At 45.3% G+C, this 17,611-nt stretch overlaps 1 protein-coding gene and 1 non-coding gene across 2 annotated transcripts in view; both read right to left on the reverse strand.

The window, feature by feature from the left end:
- Nucleotides 1-2,402, reverse strand: part of CACHD1 (cache domain containing 1) — a 201,842-nt gene extending 199,440 nt beyond the window's left edge. The window contains exon 1 of the mRNA XM_041770890.1: nt 1,567-2,402. Coding sequence (XP_041626824.1) covers nt 1,567-1,818 — 252 coding nt within the window. The 5' untranslated portion in view covers nt 1,819-2,402. The remainder of the gene's footprint in view (nt 1-1,566) is intronic.
- A 4,900-nt stretch (nt 2,403-7,302) lies between these two features.
- On the reverse strand, nt 7,303-7,409 carry LOC121501038. Its single transcript, XR_005990487.1, has one exon. It is a non-coding gene; the product is annotated as a U6 spliceosomal RNA (small nuclear RNA).
- Between the last annotated feature and the right edge of the window lie 10,202 nt (nt 7,410-17,611).

A 17,611-nucleotide genomic window follows, 5' to 3' on the forward strand; every position in this document is an offset into this window, starting at 1 on the left:
AAAGGACAACTAAATGATGTATCCTAAAAAGCTTGGCTATTGTTATGCAAATGAAGAAATATCCGACTCTATTGCACTTCATGGCCGGGTGTCTACAAATACAGAAATCACCTTTCAAGAATACCATCCACTCCTCAATCTCACCTAAAAACAAGCCCAACATCTTTCCCCACAGTGAGAGGGGTCTGCAGGGGTGGCTTTAGGAAAACTATCATCCTGGGAGAAGACTCGGTTGAGGGGGGAGGCATGATAGGGAGGAAGGTTTTTAAAGAAGAAAAAAAAAGACGTCGGAAACCTGAATCCCAAAGTGACTCAAAACACCTCGCCTGGTGGGAGGTGGAGGGGTGGTCACAGAAGACTCGAAATCAGAAACCTATTCTGGGAGCACATTCCTGGAAACTTTGCTCTTTCAAAGCCCACATTTATCACCATTATTGTTATTAGAATGCAGAAGGGAATAGGTTGTTGTTTTGGGGGGGAGGGTTGGTTTTTTGTTTGTTTTACATTGGAATGTTATAGCAAAGGTTGCAGGCTCTTAATGTCACCTCAACCTCTCCTAATCGACTGGGCTTTTCTGGCTAAGAAAAAAAATCATGGCAGGACGATCTCCAGGTGGTTGCTGTTCAGCAATCTTCACTACTGTTATTAGTAACACCTTCAGGATTAAATCTTAGCCACGGGCAATCTTTCTTGCAGAAGCCCCTTCCACCGCGGAGGAGGGCCAACACGGTAAACAATCTGGAGAAATGGAAACCTATTCACGGTCTCCCCGTTTATCTGCACCAAAAAGGCACACACAAAACAAAAATCATACAGCGAACAGGGCGCAAACGACCACAGCAACAGCGGAAAGCAATAAAAAGAAATCCCCCCCACACACACACACCCAACCAGAGTCGAGAATCTACCGGGCCAGCCCCTCCCCCAAAGCACCCCGGCCGGGCAAAGGAGCGCAGGGTGCACTCCCGAGGCTGGCTCCGCGGGGACCCAGGCGGCCCGGGAGCCCGCGCACGCTGCGGTGCCCTCCTCCCCGGTGCCCGGCCGTGCGCCTCGGTCTGGAGGACACGGGGGGACGGTCAAGGGGGTGGGGCAGGGGATGGAAATCGGCCAGGCCAGGCGGGGCTGCGCGCCCCGGGATGGGTACACAAAGAGCGGAGGGGAGTTTGCAGGGATGCGGGGGGGGGGGGGGCGGTGAAGACAAGACTGCGGGGCGAAATACGTGCAGATTAGGGAAGGAGATTGAGAGGAGCCGCTGAATCCTCGCTGAGATAAAGGGGCTGGGGTGGGGGGTAGAATGGGTTTCGTGCAAAGGGCAGGAGCCTCTGCAGAGGAGAAGGGGAGAGGTACCTGTGTGCATGTGCAGGAAAGGAGTTGATGTGTAAGGGGGCGGCGGGGGGGGGGTCTGTGCAGGGCGCAGAGGTGTCCGGCGGCCAAGGGGCTCCGAACGTACCGGAGAGGTGCGGGCACGGTCGCGGGACCCGTCCTGGGGAAGGGGCCGGGCTCTGCGCCTAGGAAGGGGGGGGCGGCATGCCTGGCAACTTCGGGGGCGCGGAAGGGGCCGCTTACCTGCATGGTGACGACCCCCAGTTCCTCGGCCGCCAGCCTCTGCATCTGGCTCGCCAGCACTTGCGCCTCGTCCAGGATGGAGAAGTCGGCGTCGGCGGCGGCGCCCAGCAGCCAGCACGCGCCCAGGCAGAGCAGCCAGAGGGGCGGCCGCCGCGCCCGGGCCCCGGCCCCGGCCGGGCCGTTCGAGCCCCGGCAGCCGCGGGCCCGGGCGGCCGCCCCCGCCGTCTCCTCCTCCTCCGGCTCGCGGGCCATGCCGCCTCCCCCCACGCCCCGCCGACGGGCTCCAGGCGCCGGGCAGCGGGGAGGGAGCCGCGGGAGGTGCGCCCGGGGCCCGCGCGGCGCACCCCGCAAAACTTTCTAGCCCTGCTGCAGGCGCCTCTGCGAGCCGCCGCGGCTCCCAAACTTAGGGGGCGCCCGGCTACGGCGCGGGAGCGCGGGCGGCCACCATCGCGGGCGGGAGAGGAAGCGGCCGCCCGAGCGCTCCCCGGGGCGCCTCCGGGGCGGGGGCGGGGCGGGGCGGGGCGCGGGCGCGGGGCTTCCAGCCGGGGCTGCAGCCGCCGAGCCTTCCCTCCCCCGAGTCCCGGCGGCGGCGCCCGAGCTGCGAGCCTGGGCAGCCACCCGAGCGAGGAGGGAGGGGGGAGGAATTAAAAAAAAAAACAACAACCGGAGAAAGCGAGCAGGCAGGCGGCGGGGGAATGGGAGGCGTCTGGTGCCACCACGCCGCGCTCCGGCTCCGTGCACTTCCCGGCGCGGCCGCCGCAGCGACTGCGGTGATTTATGGAAGGAGGGAGGGGGGCGGGGAAATTCCCGCGGCCGCCCCGCCCTCTTCGCCCGGCTCCCGCCTCCGAGCCGGCCCCAGCCGCGGCGGGCGGGGGCGGGGATCTCCGCGACCTCCCGGCGGCCCGAGGCGGCGCGCCGCAGCCCAGCTCCCCTGCCCGAGCCCCGACTCCGGGATGCACCCGTCCCAGGCCCACCCCTCCGGCGAGCCTGGCAGTTCTGGGGCGCGCGGGGCTTTCGAGCCTGGCGGACTTGGGGAGGGGGGAGGGACCTCGGCGGGCGCCCGGGGGCCGTGGCTGGACCGACCAACAGGTTTCTCTTCTCTTAACCAGCTACTGTGTGCCGGGCCCTGCACGTTGGCCTTTAATCCCGCCACATGCCCAGGAGGGAGCTGTCGTTGTCCTGGACCCTTAGGTGTCAACAGACTGAGGCTGGGAGAGGTGGAATAAATTGCCGAAGGTCACCCAAGGGACAGGAGGCCGGTCCAGGATTTAAGCACGTCTGATTCCAAGGATCCTGCCCTTAAGTACGACGTAGTTCTTTCTGTCTCCCTTTGGAGATGAGCCATCTGATCCCATCAAAAGCAAAACAAAACCCACAAAACTACCGAAAGGGAGCTGGCCCCACGCATCTGCGAAGCGCGGGGAGGCAGGGGTGACCTTCCCATTTACTCCGGGCTCAGGCTTTCTTAGCAAACACCTGAGGGGAGCACCCGGAACAAGTGGGTGGTTGGGTGGGGAGGGGTATGGCAAGGCCGCCCTGCGTCCTCCCAAGGGCTGTGAGGTTGCTGCTGCGGGTTCCTAAGAACAGGGCCCTGCCCCGGGAGGTGGACGGGCCTGCCGACGGGGTACCTAAGGGAATAGTAGCGCTAGGACCTGGACTTCGTGAGCGCTCTTTTGTGCTTTCTAGTAAAACCTTCTGTTATATTTCTTTGACTACATTGTATTAAAAACCCACTTCTTGGGGCACCTGGGTGGCTCAGTGGTTGAGCGTCTGCTTTTGGCTCAGGTCGTGATCCCGGGGTCCTGGAATCGAGTCCCACATCAAGCTCCCCACAGGGACCCTGCTTCTCCCTCTGCCTAGGTCTCTGCCTCTCTCTGCGTGTCTCTCAGGAATGAATGAATGAATGAATGAATAAGTAAATAAATAAATAAATTTTAAAATCCACCTCTTCTAAGCTTTTCCTGGCCCAATGCCTCCTCGTGATTATTGCTCTATTCTGAATTTCCCAATCAGTGCTGCCTCCTATGTTTCTATTTTGTGACACTCTTCACTCTATGCTCCCTTAAGACGGGACAACAGACTCCTTGCTACACCATCATTCAGTATCTGTGATGCCTTACCTAACTCCCACATGCTAGAATTAGGTAAGCTTGAGGGCAGAGACCAATCCACCTCTCCACCATTCACACTTAGCTCAGTACCACGCACAGTCAGTGCTGTAAAAATGAAGCTTTAATTAATGATAGGATAAAAAAAAAATCTACCTGTTGTCTTCCGTCCCCAAAGTTGAATTGGCATTTGACAGAGAAATGATCCTATAACTTGTTTTAAATTATTATGTTATTGTACATGGCAATCAGTGAAACATTTTAGACCATGTAGTGAGAGGAAAAAAACCTAAAATAATGGCAGTATTAACGTTTTGTACTGGATTCTTCAAGGTTACTCTCACCAAAGTTGTCTGACATCTCTAAGCTATCCTTCTGGAACTCCAAAATGGCTTCTCTTGCTTTTGCCTACCCTTTGTATATTGGTATTTCTTGGGGTCCTATTTCTTGAAATTCCAATCCTATGTCCCTCTTTTTCACTGTAAGGTTCTTTTTGAGAACTCTCACACATACTCATGCCTTCAATTATCACCAAGACATCAGAGTTTTGCAAACTTCTAAACAAAGCCTCATCTCCCTTTTGAGCTAGCTTTCCATTTTTCCAACTGTTCACTAGCTTCTCTAATAGCTGTACCTAACTAAAACTCAGTACTGCTTTCTCTCATTCTCCACCTAAATCTGCATCTGATTGCACACCAGGGTGAATGTTGCTGCTCTCCAAACTAGACTTCTTACACTCTGCCTCCACTCCAGCTCCCTGCCTATGTGTCATGCCCCTCCCAGTGCTCCATCTGTAGCCCATCGGCTGACGTCACTTCCTTCAGTTCCTTGTCACAGCTGACCTGCATTAGGACCACAGCCTCCTCCCCAGTCAATATGCAATCCTCCTTACTTCTATTATTCTGTTCTCCACACTGAAACCAAAGTTATCCTTCTAAAAGTCAAATCTGAACTTGTAACTCAGTAACCTAATCATTTCTGATTTCCCATCACAGAGAAATAAAGTTAACACAATAAACAAGCTCTCTGTGCTCTGGTCTTTTTAGGCTTATTGAAGCCACTCTGTCCCAACTCCCAACAAATGCCTCACCACTTCTAGAAAACACCTTTGCTAGCAGTCTAAACACCTTCCCCTTCTCTCCACCTGGCAAGTCCTTATCCAACTGAGATGTCACCTCCATGAAGTCTTCTCTCACACTATCCACCCCACAGACACAGAATTTATCGCTCCTCTTTTCCGGCTCCAAAGCTCTTGGGTATTCTCTGAGCACTAAATGTCCTCCAGCATTTAACAAGCAGCATTGTGACTATCTGTTTGAAAGTCTTGTTTTCTCCATCCTAACGTTTCTCATTAGGTCCACCACCTTGAGGCACTCTTAAACTCCAAATCCTGGGATGCCTGGATAGTTCAGTGGTTGAGCGTCTGCCTTTGGTTCAGGTTGTGATCCCAGGGTCCTGGGATTGAGTCCTGCATCTGGCTTCCCGCAGGGAGCCTGCTTCTCCTTCTGCCAATGCCTCTGCCTCTCTCCATGTGTCTCTCATGAATAAATAAAGTTTAAAAAAAAAAAAAAACCTCTGAATTCTGTGCTCCATCCCAAATTTACTGAAGTCCTGCAGTATGCATTTTACAGCCCTCCCCCTTCCTCCCACCAATGAATCTTTCTTTTGAACTGCTTGCTGTTAGACTGCAAAAAAAGCTCCTCAGGATGGTAACTCATGCATCCAGGAGCTCTAATATTTAGCCCAGTGTCTATACCCAAAAGATTCTCAATACCTAGGAAGAGTCATGTGATATCTTCTATATTGCCAGTAGAGAAAAACCTTAGAAATAAAGTCATTTGCCCAAGGTAATACAACTTTTAGATGGTGATACCAGTATGCAAACCCAGGTCTTTAAACACCAAAGAGCAAGCTCTGAGCTACTAGTCTGTTGTCAAAATGTTCACACAATTGGTATGTGATAGACCAATAAAAGTTTTTTGCTTGATAAACTACTAATCCTTGATGTTCCGAGTCCATATAAATCATATTGCCCCACATTGGCCCCTGTTCAGCATTGATTGCCTTCTGGGGGTGGCGGGCAAATGATTAGAACAGTGTGGGCATGTGACATGAAGGTAGCCAATCTATCACATGCCAAGGCATGACAAAAAGATTAGCTGGACCAAACAAATTTTTATTCTCAAAAGTTTTAGAAAATACTAAGAGGAAAAAGTAGTTAGAAGTAGTAGTTTGAGGGGATCCCTGGGTGGCGCAGCGGTTTGGCGCCTGCCTTTGGCCCAGGGCGCGATCCTGGAGACCCGGGATCGAATCCCACGTCGGGCTCCCGGTGCATGGAGCCTGCTTCTCCCTCTGCTTATGTCTCTGCCTCTCTCTCTTTCTCTCTCTGTGACTATCATAAATAAAAAAAAAAAAGAAGAAGAAGAAGAAGTAGTAGTTGAGTGGCTCAGTGATTGAGTGTCTGCCTTTGGCTCAGGTTGTGATCCCAGAGTCCTGGGATTGAGTCCTGCATCAGACTCCCTGCAGGAAGCCTGCTTCTCCCTCTGCCTATGTCTCTGTGTGTCTCTCACAAATAAGCAAATAAAATCTTTTTTTAAAAAAAAAAAAAAAAAAAGAAGTAGTAGTTGAAACTAAAAGGAGGGCAGCCCCGGTGGCTCAGTGGTTTGGCGCTGCCTTCGGCCCAGGGCGTGATCCTGGAGACCCCAGATCGAGTCCCGTGTCGGGCTCCCTGCGTGGAGCCTGCTCTCCCCTCTGCTTGTGTCTGTGTCTCTGCCCCCCCGCATGAATAAATAAATAAATAAATAAAATCTTTAAAAAAAAAAACTAAAAAGACATAAGGAGTCATAGGAGCCTTGAGCCTCATATTGCAGAAAATAGATAATCCTTATATACATACAGAACCATCTGTGTGGGTGTGGGTATGTATATATAACCACACAGCCATATAACATGGTAGCAAAAATCATGGGTCTTTGGATCAGAAAACCTGGGTCCAGGTCCCAACAATAATACTTATTAGCTATGTCATCTCTATAAAGCTTAACTTCTCTTGGCCTCAGTTTCTTCATCTATACAATACAAACAATAATACCCAGAGTTGTGAAAAGGCACTTAGCATAGCACCCACTACACAGAACCACCCAATAAATAGTGGGTATGATTCTTCACACTGAAGCTAGGAAGGAGCAAACACCACAAATGAATTAAGAAAGTCAACCAGAGAGAAGAGAGAGTAGAATATTAGAACAGATGGCTTGTAAGAGACATCACCCAGACCTAAGAACTAACTTTCTGGTTCCAATCCCAGTCCACATGTTCTATTAATAAGAGACTCCTTTATCCTCCCCTCTGCCTTGAATCCTAAGGATCAAGCTCAGTCATCTATTTTATATAGTGAAGACACTACTGACTGTGTAGCTATTTGAACTTTAAAAAATGATGAAATGATTGGCAGGTAGGCCACAGTTGTCCCTAGGAGACTGTAGACCACCGTGAAATTTGACTGATGGCTTTACCTTCTCATTAGAGTGCTCCTGTACTCCTTGCTTGTGACTAAGTTGGACACCTGTTCATTACTGGTTTCCTCCCCAGAAGTTCCAGTACTTAACATGTGACCTTGTAATTGTCCATTTGCAAGTCTGTTTTCTCCATCTTAATGTTTCTCCTTGCACAGGGACCATGCTAATCTTCTCTGTATCATTCTAATTTTAGTATATGTGTTGCCAAAGTGAGCACTTAATGTTTCTCAAAGTGTGGTCTACAACCACCTGCAGCAGAATCACCTGTCAGGGACTGTGTTGGTTTCATTCACTGCCACAGAATCTAGCATGATTCCAGACCAGAGTAGAAACCCAAATGACATTGGAACAAAGAACTGGGGAAAGATTTTTTCCCAAAGATTTATTTGAGACAGACAGAGCATGAACACACAAGTGGGGAAGGGGCAGGGTGGGAGGAGAGAATTTCAAGCAGATTCCCCACTGAGCCCCAGACCAGACCCCGGGCTCAATCCCAGGACCTTGAGATCATGACCTCAGGTGAAACTAAGAGTCAGATGCTCAACTGACTGAGCCACCCAGGCAACTGAGGGGAAAGATTTTTAAGAAAATCTATTAATCATTCATTCTGTGCAAAGAGGGGGCACAAACCATTTAGTTCCTTGATTGCTAAAAATGAAGAGACCAAGATTCCTCATCAAACTGTTGCTCTTCCATTTTGGGGGGGGGGGGACCAAGCCATTTTAGTGATAGACTAGTTCATGGTACTCATTGGATAAGGTTCTCACCACAGAAAAACTCCATGTAAGACTGCTCTGAGGAACTCTTGGTCAGATTTCCAAAACTGTGGTATAGAGTCTCTAAGCCACCACAATTCCCCTTTGCATGCTCTAAAATGGAAACAAAGCCCGACTTAGCAACAAATTCTCAAACTAATGCTGCTGGCAGGCCTCCCACTCAAAACAATAATTGGCTGCAAACTACATTGAACCTGTGAACTCAGGGAGCTCAGGAGACTAGGATAGGTAACTCCAAGGGCAGATTCTATCATTGGCTAATTAACTTCCACAGGATTTCAGATCTCCGCAAATGTACTTTATTGCTAAATGAATGGAAATGGGGACACCTGGGAGGTTCAGTGGTTGACTGCCTTCGGCTCAGGGCGCGATCCTAGAGACTTGGGATCGAGTCCCACATCGGGGTCCCTGCATGGAGCCTGCTTCTCCCTCTGCCTGTGTCTCTGCCTCTCTCTCTGTGTCTTTCATGAATGAATAGATAAAATCTTTTTAGAAAAATGAATGGAAATGGCTAATGGTCTACACAATATCCTAGAATACAGAGCCTCCCTGGTTTTCCAAGTGACTTTAGGAATTCTCAGATTTCCCATTCCTCTTCAAATGGGGAGTTAGTAAAGATAAAACAACAGTAATAGAAGTTTTGGAACCCTACCAAGGGTACTGTATATGGTGCAACATATTTCTTGAATGCTCAGCATGTTTCTTATGTTTTTTCAATTTCAGCATCAAAACAGAGAAGACAAAATTATCATCATGATTTCATATACAGAGAAACAGAGCATCAGAAAGATTAAGTAAATGGCCCAAGGTTACAGGCTAGTAAGCAGCAGAGCTGAGATGAAAACGAAGCTTGACTCCAAATTAAATTCTTTTGCCTCTCTGTCATGTGCCTTTCTCTAAATGAAAGTAGAAAGAAGAAAGAAGAAAGAAAGAAAGCAAAAGAAGGAAAGAAAGAAGAAAGAAAGAAAGAAAGAAAGAAAGAAAGAAAGAAAGAAAGAAAAAAAATACCTGGCACCAGTAGATCTCTGCCAAAGAAACATTCTTATTTCCAAGGGACAACTATTTTTAATTTCAACAAACGTTTATGGAGAATTTGCTACGTACTTGTAGTTTTACTAGGGATACAAAAATGTGTAAGATTGGTTGTCCTTAAGAACTTCATAATTATTGAGGAAGTCAGAGCATTTTAAGACAGAAAAAAAAAAAAAAAAGACAGAAAATATCACGTACTGCAAGTGATGCAGGGCCTTTCCACTTGCTATTCCCCATGTCCTAAATGCTCTTTTTCCAGATATCTGCATTTCACTGTCAAAGACTGTAAAGAGTCTGTGGTTTTACTCTACTTGCAGGCCAAGAAGTCAGCCTACCACAATCTCAAGGACGCTGGCAGAAGACACGAGGCTCCAAGGGTAGAGACAAAAGGCTTTATTACTCATCAATAGCAGTAGCCAAAGGGTCAGCATTTGTGCCCGTTCTCCAAGCCCCAATTCCCACTGGCAACATGGAAAGGTCCAGGTGACACCCACATACTTTGGGTAGCATCGAAGAAGGTAGACCCCAAGCTTAGATAACCCAAATCTTACTTATATGAAATGCAAACAAAACTGCCCTTTGCCCCAGAGGAAGATATCTTTAATGCACTGGACAGGACAATTTCCCCTTTGCTTCAAAGAGAGACACTATCACTACCTGACAAAGTTGTTCACTAAACAAACATCATTGAAAATATAAGGCAGAATAATAGACCAGTTAGTGCCTTGCTCACATGGCATGCAAAAATGCAAGAAATCCATGGAGGATTATCTCCCCACATCACCTCTTCCTAGTCTGGATTCAAATATGAGGGGAGGCCTTCCCTCACCATTCCATTTAAGCTTGTAGCCCCTATACTGCTGCCTCCAGGAACTCCCTATACCTTACCTCTCTATTGGACTTACACCGTCTAACACATGTATGTTTGCTTACTTGCTTTGTCCATTGTCAGCTCCATGACGTTGATGATTTTTTTTTTTGTCAACATATCCTTCATGTCTGAAATAATATCTGGCACATAGTAAGTATTCAAGAAGTACCTACTGAATTAATGAATATAATAGGGAGCCCCTCTTAGGGCTTTAGAGAAAGAGTTTATACATCAGGTACAATGAAAGAGGCACTTAATCCAAGGAGGGGAGTCAGATATGCCCTGGAGGACATATTGTTTGAGGAGTGTCACCAAGAATAGGTGGAGGTTACTTAGGCCAAAAGAAAACATCCCTGGAAGAGAGAACAGCATTTAAAAATGTACAAAGACCAAAACAAAATATAAAGAAAGGAACTAGAAGTTGGGGATTTCTATAGCAGTAGGTGGGAAGGGGCAGTGGACATCGCTGTTGATAAAGACAGAGGTCATGGTCCTTGGCCAAGGATTTGGACATTCTCCTGGGAGGGCTGGGGAACTACAAAAGGTTTTTAGGTAGAGAAATCACATTTTAGAAAAAGTATGCTGTAGTTGTGTGGAGGATGGATTTAAGGCAGGGACACTTTACTTAGATTCATTGACTAAATAACAACTCAAAAGTATCTAAATATTTTTAATTAGGATGTTTCAATTTCTTAAGGAAAAGTGTGATACAGGTTTTTAGTTTAGAAAACAAGAAAAAAAGAATATCCAGTGCTTTAATAAGAACCCTCACAGCTTTCTATAAACCTAATAGTAATAAATTAAACTTAGGGCATCTAGGGGCACTGGGTGGCTCAGTGGTTGAGCATCTACCTTTGGCTCAGGTCGTGATCCTGGGATCCTAGGATCGAGTCCTGCATCAGGCTCCCCTCTGCCTATGTCTCTGCCTCTCTCTCTGTGTCTCTCATGAATAAATAAATAAAACCTTTAAAATAAACAAACTTAAGGTATCTTAGAAAGCAAAGAACAAGAATTGACTAGTCACTTCTGTATACTGAACTCAGATGACTTTCTTCCCATGAGCTTGGTGACACTTTGGCCATAATAAGCAGTATAGTTCTTTCCATCTTACCAAAAGTTTAAAATTTTTCTAAAAACTATTTAAGAGTAATAGAATTCTGTATAAACTAAATCAAAATAACTGTAGGGCGAGCATCTCCTATACTTAAGGGACTGCACTACTGCTCTGAGTTTATATTCTCGCTAGGGAGGCAAGACTTGTTAATACACAAAGTAAAATAGCAAGGAGAGACTTAAACCACAGATCAAGGCTACAGTAGAAGAGATGAGTTACACAAACATAGTAGTGATGCGATGACTATATATAGAAATGATATTAATAGCTGCCACTTTTTGTGTGCTTACAAAGTTCTAAGCATAATGCTCTGTTTTAAATGGAATTATCTCATTTAATCCCTAAAGCTATGAGACACAGTAATAATAGCTAACATTTGAACTCTCACTAGGTTCCAGGCACTGTTGTTTTCAATGGATTTTTTAAAAAAGGTTTTATTATTTATTCATGAGAATACACAGAGAGGAGACAGAGAGAGAGGCAGAGACACAGGCGGAAGGAGAAGCAGGCTCCATGCAGGGAACCCGACGTGGGACTCCATCCAGGGTCTCCAGGGTCACGCCCTGGGATGAAGGCAGGTGCCAAACTGCTGAGCCACCTGGGCTGCCCTCAATGGATTTTTTTACTTCATTCTTGCCAAGACCCTCTTTCATAGGTATAATCAACCCCATATTCCAGATTAGAAAACTGAGGTTTAGCAAGATTAAGTTTGTTGTCAAAGGCTTTCCAGGTGCTATATGATGATGTCATTATTTAAATCCAGGCCATCACTCTGAATTACAGTGCTCTCCTCCTTCACAATACCAGGTACATATTATTATCAAATACATTTTGCAGTGGAGGAAACTAATGCTCAGAAAAGTGGAGCCATGAACGTGTACAAAGCCGAAACACAGAAACTTAACTATAACACATCTTAAATGATCAGAAGCATGAATGGCGGAGATTTTCTATTTTATCAATGTCATCCAGCTGACCCTGCACTTGAATTGCTAGATAAGTAAACTAGTGGCAAATGGGGCAGACCAGATTCCAATTTTTAAAATCTTTATCATTCACTCACACCAGGCGCTCTGGTGTATGCTAGAGAGCAAGGATGTGACAGGTATGCCTCATACACTTGTGAGTTAACAGCTTGGTGGCTTTCTCCTTCTGCCAATAGATGAACGTTTATCTTTTTTTCATGTTTCTTTTTGTTTTTGTTTCTGTTTTTTTTTTTTTTTAGATTTTATTCATGAGAGACAGAGAGAGAGAGAGGCAGAGACACAGGCAGAGGGAGAAGCAGGCTCCATGCTGAGCAGAGAGCCTGATGCAGAACTCAGTCCCAGGACCCCGGGATCACGCCCTGAGCTGATGGCAGACACTCAACCACTGAGCCACCCAGGAGTCCCTTTTTTTTTTTCATGTTTCTAAATAAATAGGGTTCGTAACTTTCTCTGAAAGTACTGTGTCAATAAGATTAATATTAAACATCAAATTTACCTTCATGCTTCCTATTGAGTTCTCTTCCAAGTTTGTTTGCCCATCACTGTGAGAGTAGAAACACTATTGCTCACATGGTCTGTTTACCACTTAGCACATGGTGGGTGTTTAATTAGTGTTAAAAGAGTAATCATCATATACAGAAGGTGAAAGAAAAAGTTATGTGTTTTTAATGAAAGAGTGTGACAATTATTTTCCTTTTGAAAATATGTTCAACCTCAATGTGATTTCTTAGTTATATATAACCTTGTCTTTTCTATGCCACATCAGCAATAGGAAAAAAAGAAATTTTGTGATAGTCGAAAAGCTATTTAGCTCACATCTTTTCTATTTTGGTCATTCACTTATTCATTCATCCAACAAATAATCTAGGCCCACTATGTGCTAGATACTGTGGGTATTACTGCAATTCTACTTGAATCCTGAGAATTACTTTTAGTTCAAACCTTGATTTCCTTCTGAGACATCCAAATGGTAGCTGTTTGCCAGAATGAGGCTCTGAGTATGGAGAACAAGCTTGTTGCCTGGCACTGGCTTTGGAAACACAAGATCTTGGTGAAGATCTTCCCTCGCCAGGCCCTGAAGCCCTTCTTGGAGGACTCCAAGTACTAAAACCTGCTGCTTCTTTTTGTGGGTGACAACCCACTGCTGGTCAGTGAAGAGCCCAAGGTCAAGTTACAGATAGTTCTGCTGTTCTCTATTGCTCCTCATTGCTGGCTAATATCCCATTCCTGGGCCAGATCCCATCTGCTGTTATGGACTAGACATGATTTGCCATGAATGTAGCAACTGCTTCCACATCAGAATGGATATTGGCTGGAAATACTGTACCACCACTCTGGTGCCCTCCCACATACTCTGCTTCTGGGCTCCAGTGCTAATATCTGCACCCAAAATCCCTGAGCCCTTTGGAGGTGCCATCCACTCTGCTAGACTGTTGACACTCATCCTCATTCAGTCTTTCCAAAAATTTAATGAGATACACTGCTACTATCCTCATTTTACAAACAAGAAAACTATATGAAAAGCAAGACTCACACATAGATTGTGGAGGTCCAGGCACGAAACATGTCATCACTAAACTTCCAAGAGTCACCCTCTGAGCGAGATGGCTCTTTTGGCCAATAATAATAGTCAATAGTAACAGTAAGAGCAGACAACAATAATAATGACTCTGTGGTAGAAGCCTAGCTGTCCCTGACTGTTGAAGCTCCCTTTCTTTTATAATAAAATCCTTAATTTTAGCCAGGTGAATGGCTACCAATAAGAAAGAATACATTTTTCAGGGCTTCTTGCAATTCTCTACAACTATGTGATTAGCTCTGGCCAATGAAATGACACCAAAGTGAAGCAGAAACTTTATAAAAATGCTTTGAACTTTACATAAGAAATACATTTTGTATTACATTATGTTGTTGGGTTTTTTTTTTGCTATGTTATTTATATCACATAGACACTCATACATATTTCTGAAACAAAAGTTTCATGTAAGAAATATTTAACCTTTACTGTCTAGTAAATACCCTGATATCATCTATTTTCTTTAGTTTTTTTTTAAATGAAGCACTGTTTTCTAACATTGTATCACTTTTTAAAAAAGATTTATTTTTATTTATTTATGATAGACATAGAGAGCGAGAGACAGAGAGACAGAGACACAGGCAGAGGGAGAAGCAGGTTCCATGCAGGTAGCCCGACGTGGAACTCGATCCCGGGACCCCAGGATTGTGCCCTGGGCCAAAGGCAGGCGTGAAACCGCCGAGCCACCCAGGGATCCCCTATTATCTTTAGTTTTTAAAAGTTATCCATTATATTGATTTTATGACCCACTAGTGAGTCATGACCCACAGTTCAAAAAACATTGCTCTACCAGACAATGTATATGTGCTTCTCTTTCTCTTTTTATTTGTCCATTCTACCATCCTGATGCCTGAAACACAGATGCCTCCACTTTGGACTGTGAGATCAAGGCCACACACAAAGGAGTATCAAGATGAAAGACTACCGGATCTCTGATGTTATAAAATGTCGTAAGAGCCCTAAATTACCTATGTGGGCTTTTACGTGAGAGACACATGAGCTTCTATCCTATTTAAGCCATCGTTATTTTGAATCTTTTATCCCTCATGGCCAAAACTAATCCTAACCCATTGTGGTAATGAATTGAGTGTTGCCTTTCAGACTCATTTCTCTCTGTTTCCCCACCTTGCTTTTTATTACAAAGGGGCTGGGTTCAGACAGTGGGGCACACTGATGAGAGACAAGAGGGCAGAGGGAAAATAAGCTAAGGTATTTCTGCTCCTTTCTCTGCCTTAGATGGAGTCTTCTCCAGGAATAGCTGTGCCTCCTCCATAGTTCCAGTTCCTGCTGGATGTGGTTTCGTCTTCTGTTTGGTAACCTCACTCTTGGTCTCCGGTAACACTGTCCTCTCCCATTATTTCTGTGGCAGCTCCCTGTGGTGTAGTTGATCTTTGGATTTCCTCACCTTCCTCTTTAGCTAAGTTTCTACACTAAATCTTGATTTGAAGGACCTGAAATAGTTGCAGTCTTCCTGACTGGCCCCTGACTCACTCACTAACATATCATACAAAGTACTTCAGGTAAAATTTCCCATTTCCCCCACACCCTCTAAGATAGGTGTTATTCACCCCATCCCACTCCCACTGTCCCCTTGCAAGTGATGAAACTAAGGCCCAGAAACATTATATGATCTGCCAATGTCACATGGTAACATGGGGAGGGGTGTCCAAGTCCAAAGCCACTACCTACATTTCCAACACTCAACCAGCTTGATACTGGTCTGGATTTTTCTGAATTTCAAAAAGTAATCACACTGTATCATGTTAGTTTTCAAGGTCTAGACACAAAAGCTATTTGGATGTCATCATTCCATGATACCCAAGTAGGCGGTCTCCATTCACCAAGCATCTCCACAAAGCAGGCCCAAGTCCTTTAACTTCTCTCTATCTTAGAAAAAGGTTCCAGCCTTCCTCAAAGTCACTTCCCACCCCGGGTTAGGGGAGCGCTCTCTGTCCTTTCACATCAAAGTCTTAATTACTATTCAAGGGCTGCATTTACTCCTTCATAAAATGTTTATTGAGGGCTTAGTATGTGCCCAAGGGCTAGGGTCTGGGGCAGAGCAAACCTGAATGAGACTCTGAATGAGACTCAGTTCCTGACTTAAAGAGCTCATTGTCTAGGAGGAGAGACAGGTTTATAAAATAATGAAAGCAGACATATAAGAAATTTTTTAGTGAGATCCAGCACAATAGTAGCATAGTGGAGGTGTGGATCTTGAACTGATTCTTGAAGGATAAGAAGGAGTTTGAGAGGGGAAGGAGATTGAAGGAGCATTTCTGGCTAAAGGAACCAACATAGGCAGAGGTTCAAAGGCATGAACGATTCCATCTGCATCAAATATGTGTACATAGGAACACTGCAATATGAACCTTGGTATTTTATATTTGCCCAAATGTATGAATGAATGTGTGTGTGTGTGCATGTGAAATTTATATTTATACATGTCCTACATTTACACACTACATACCTATATTTTATATAGACATTACATATTGTATGTTTGTGTGTAAATATATACAGATATGTATACATTTAATATTTGTACTATATATGTAAATATAGACATATATATCTTTTTGCCATTATATTAACCTAACACTGCATAAAAGAATAAAGACAAACAGAATAATTAATGTATTATCAAAATAAGGAAATCTAATTGCCTAGATTATATCTGTAACTGTATTCACTGCACTGATAAATGCCCAAGGAAAAACGATTGACATATAAACCACAGACACATAGCTTTGTACAAGGACATTCCTTCATAGGGAAAAGCTTAAATGGATCTTGTAGGCTCAAGTTCCTTTCTGGAAGACTATTAAAGAACATGCCCTATACTTGTTATATTTCAGCTGAAAGTAAGATGTGAGTAATAAAGGATATTTTTGACTGGGCTGGAGGTAATTCACATTTATCAGTTTGCAAAATGACAGGCTGTCCAAAATTCTTTTTTGCTCGGGGCAGTATGCCTCCTGGGGGGGAGAAAAAGGAATTAACTTAATACAATGCTGCCCAGAATTCTCTAAGAACCTTTTGCTAACCTACTGAATTCCCGCCTGATGCTTACCTGATCTGCCATTATTGGCAGTGTTTCAGGAGGGGGCGCTTCACATGCTGCCCTCCCATTAGCTGAGCTGGCCTCTGGAGAGACCATGACATCAGCAACACTGGCATTACACCATTTTTTACATATTGTCTTACCTCTTTGATTAGCTTCTAAGTTTCCAAGGACAAGCAACCTCTCATAAACTCAGTTCTTTAGGAACAATTATATTGTTTTCTAAAGAAATATCTCCCAGTGGGTTTCCCCTCTTGGTTTCTCAGTTTTCTTTTGCCATTTTGGTCTCAGGAAGGGGAATATATAAATCACCCTGGGGAGAAGAAAATGATGTATGTGAAGACTATTTTAGAGAGGAGGAAAAGAGATAGAATCCTTTTGATACCAAGAGGTGGAAATGCCTTGGAGGAGAGGAAAGAAGAGTTAGGAGGGGAGGTGAGACATGTATGTCTGGCTATCATCTCTGGCCTAAAACCCCAGTGGGGGAGGTTGGAGAAATAACTAGAGAATAAGCTGATGGGTTTAACCCAAGCAGCCCTGCATTGATTACAGTACCAGCAGGCTGCAAGTTGGAGATAGTGGAGAGGTATAGGAAGGTGGAAGAAGACAGGTGCCCTCAGTTTCATAAAAAGTCCATGTTGAAAAAAAATAAAAGAAGAAGCCCAGGTTGCAAAGGAGAGAATTCCTAGGTTTGCTGTAGATACACAAAAGGCTGTGGAAGACAGTAGGAGCATGAGCCATGTCTGCCAAAAGAGACTGTAGGATGGACCTGCCACTAGGAACCAGAAAGCCCATGGTTCTGGCTGTGTAAAATTCCTAATGACTAGATTGGGGCGGAAAGTCCCAAGAAGGTGAAAATGGGCCACCTGATAGAGCTGCCAACAAGATGTCACCAGCACCAGAGACATGAACATGTGAGGACAACAGCAGCTGAGGACATTATAGATGTCTCTTTAGCTGCAAACAGTAGCAGTGGGTGCCAGCTGAATGACAGAGCAACCAC

This window comes from Vulpes lagopus, chromosome 10, assembly GCF_018345385.1.
Source record: "Vulpes lagopus strain Blue_001 chromosome 10, ASM1834538v1, whole genome shotgun sequence".
Classification (NCBI taxonomy): Eukaryota; Metazoa; Chordata; class Mammalia; order Carnivora; family Canidae; genus Vulpes; species Vulpes lagopus.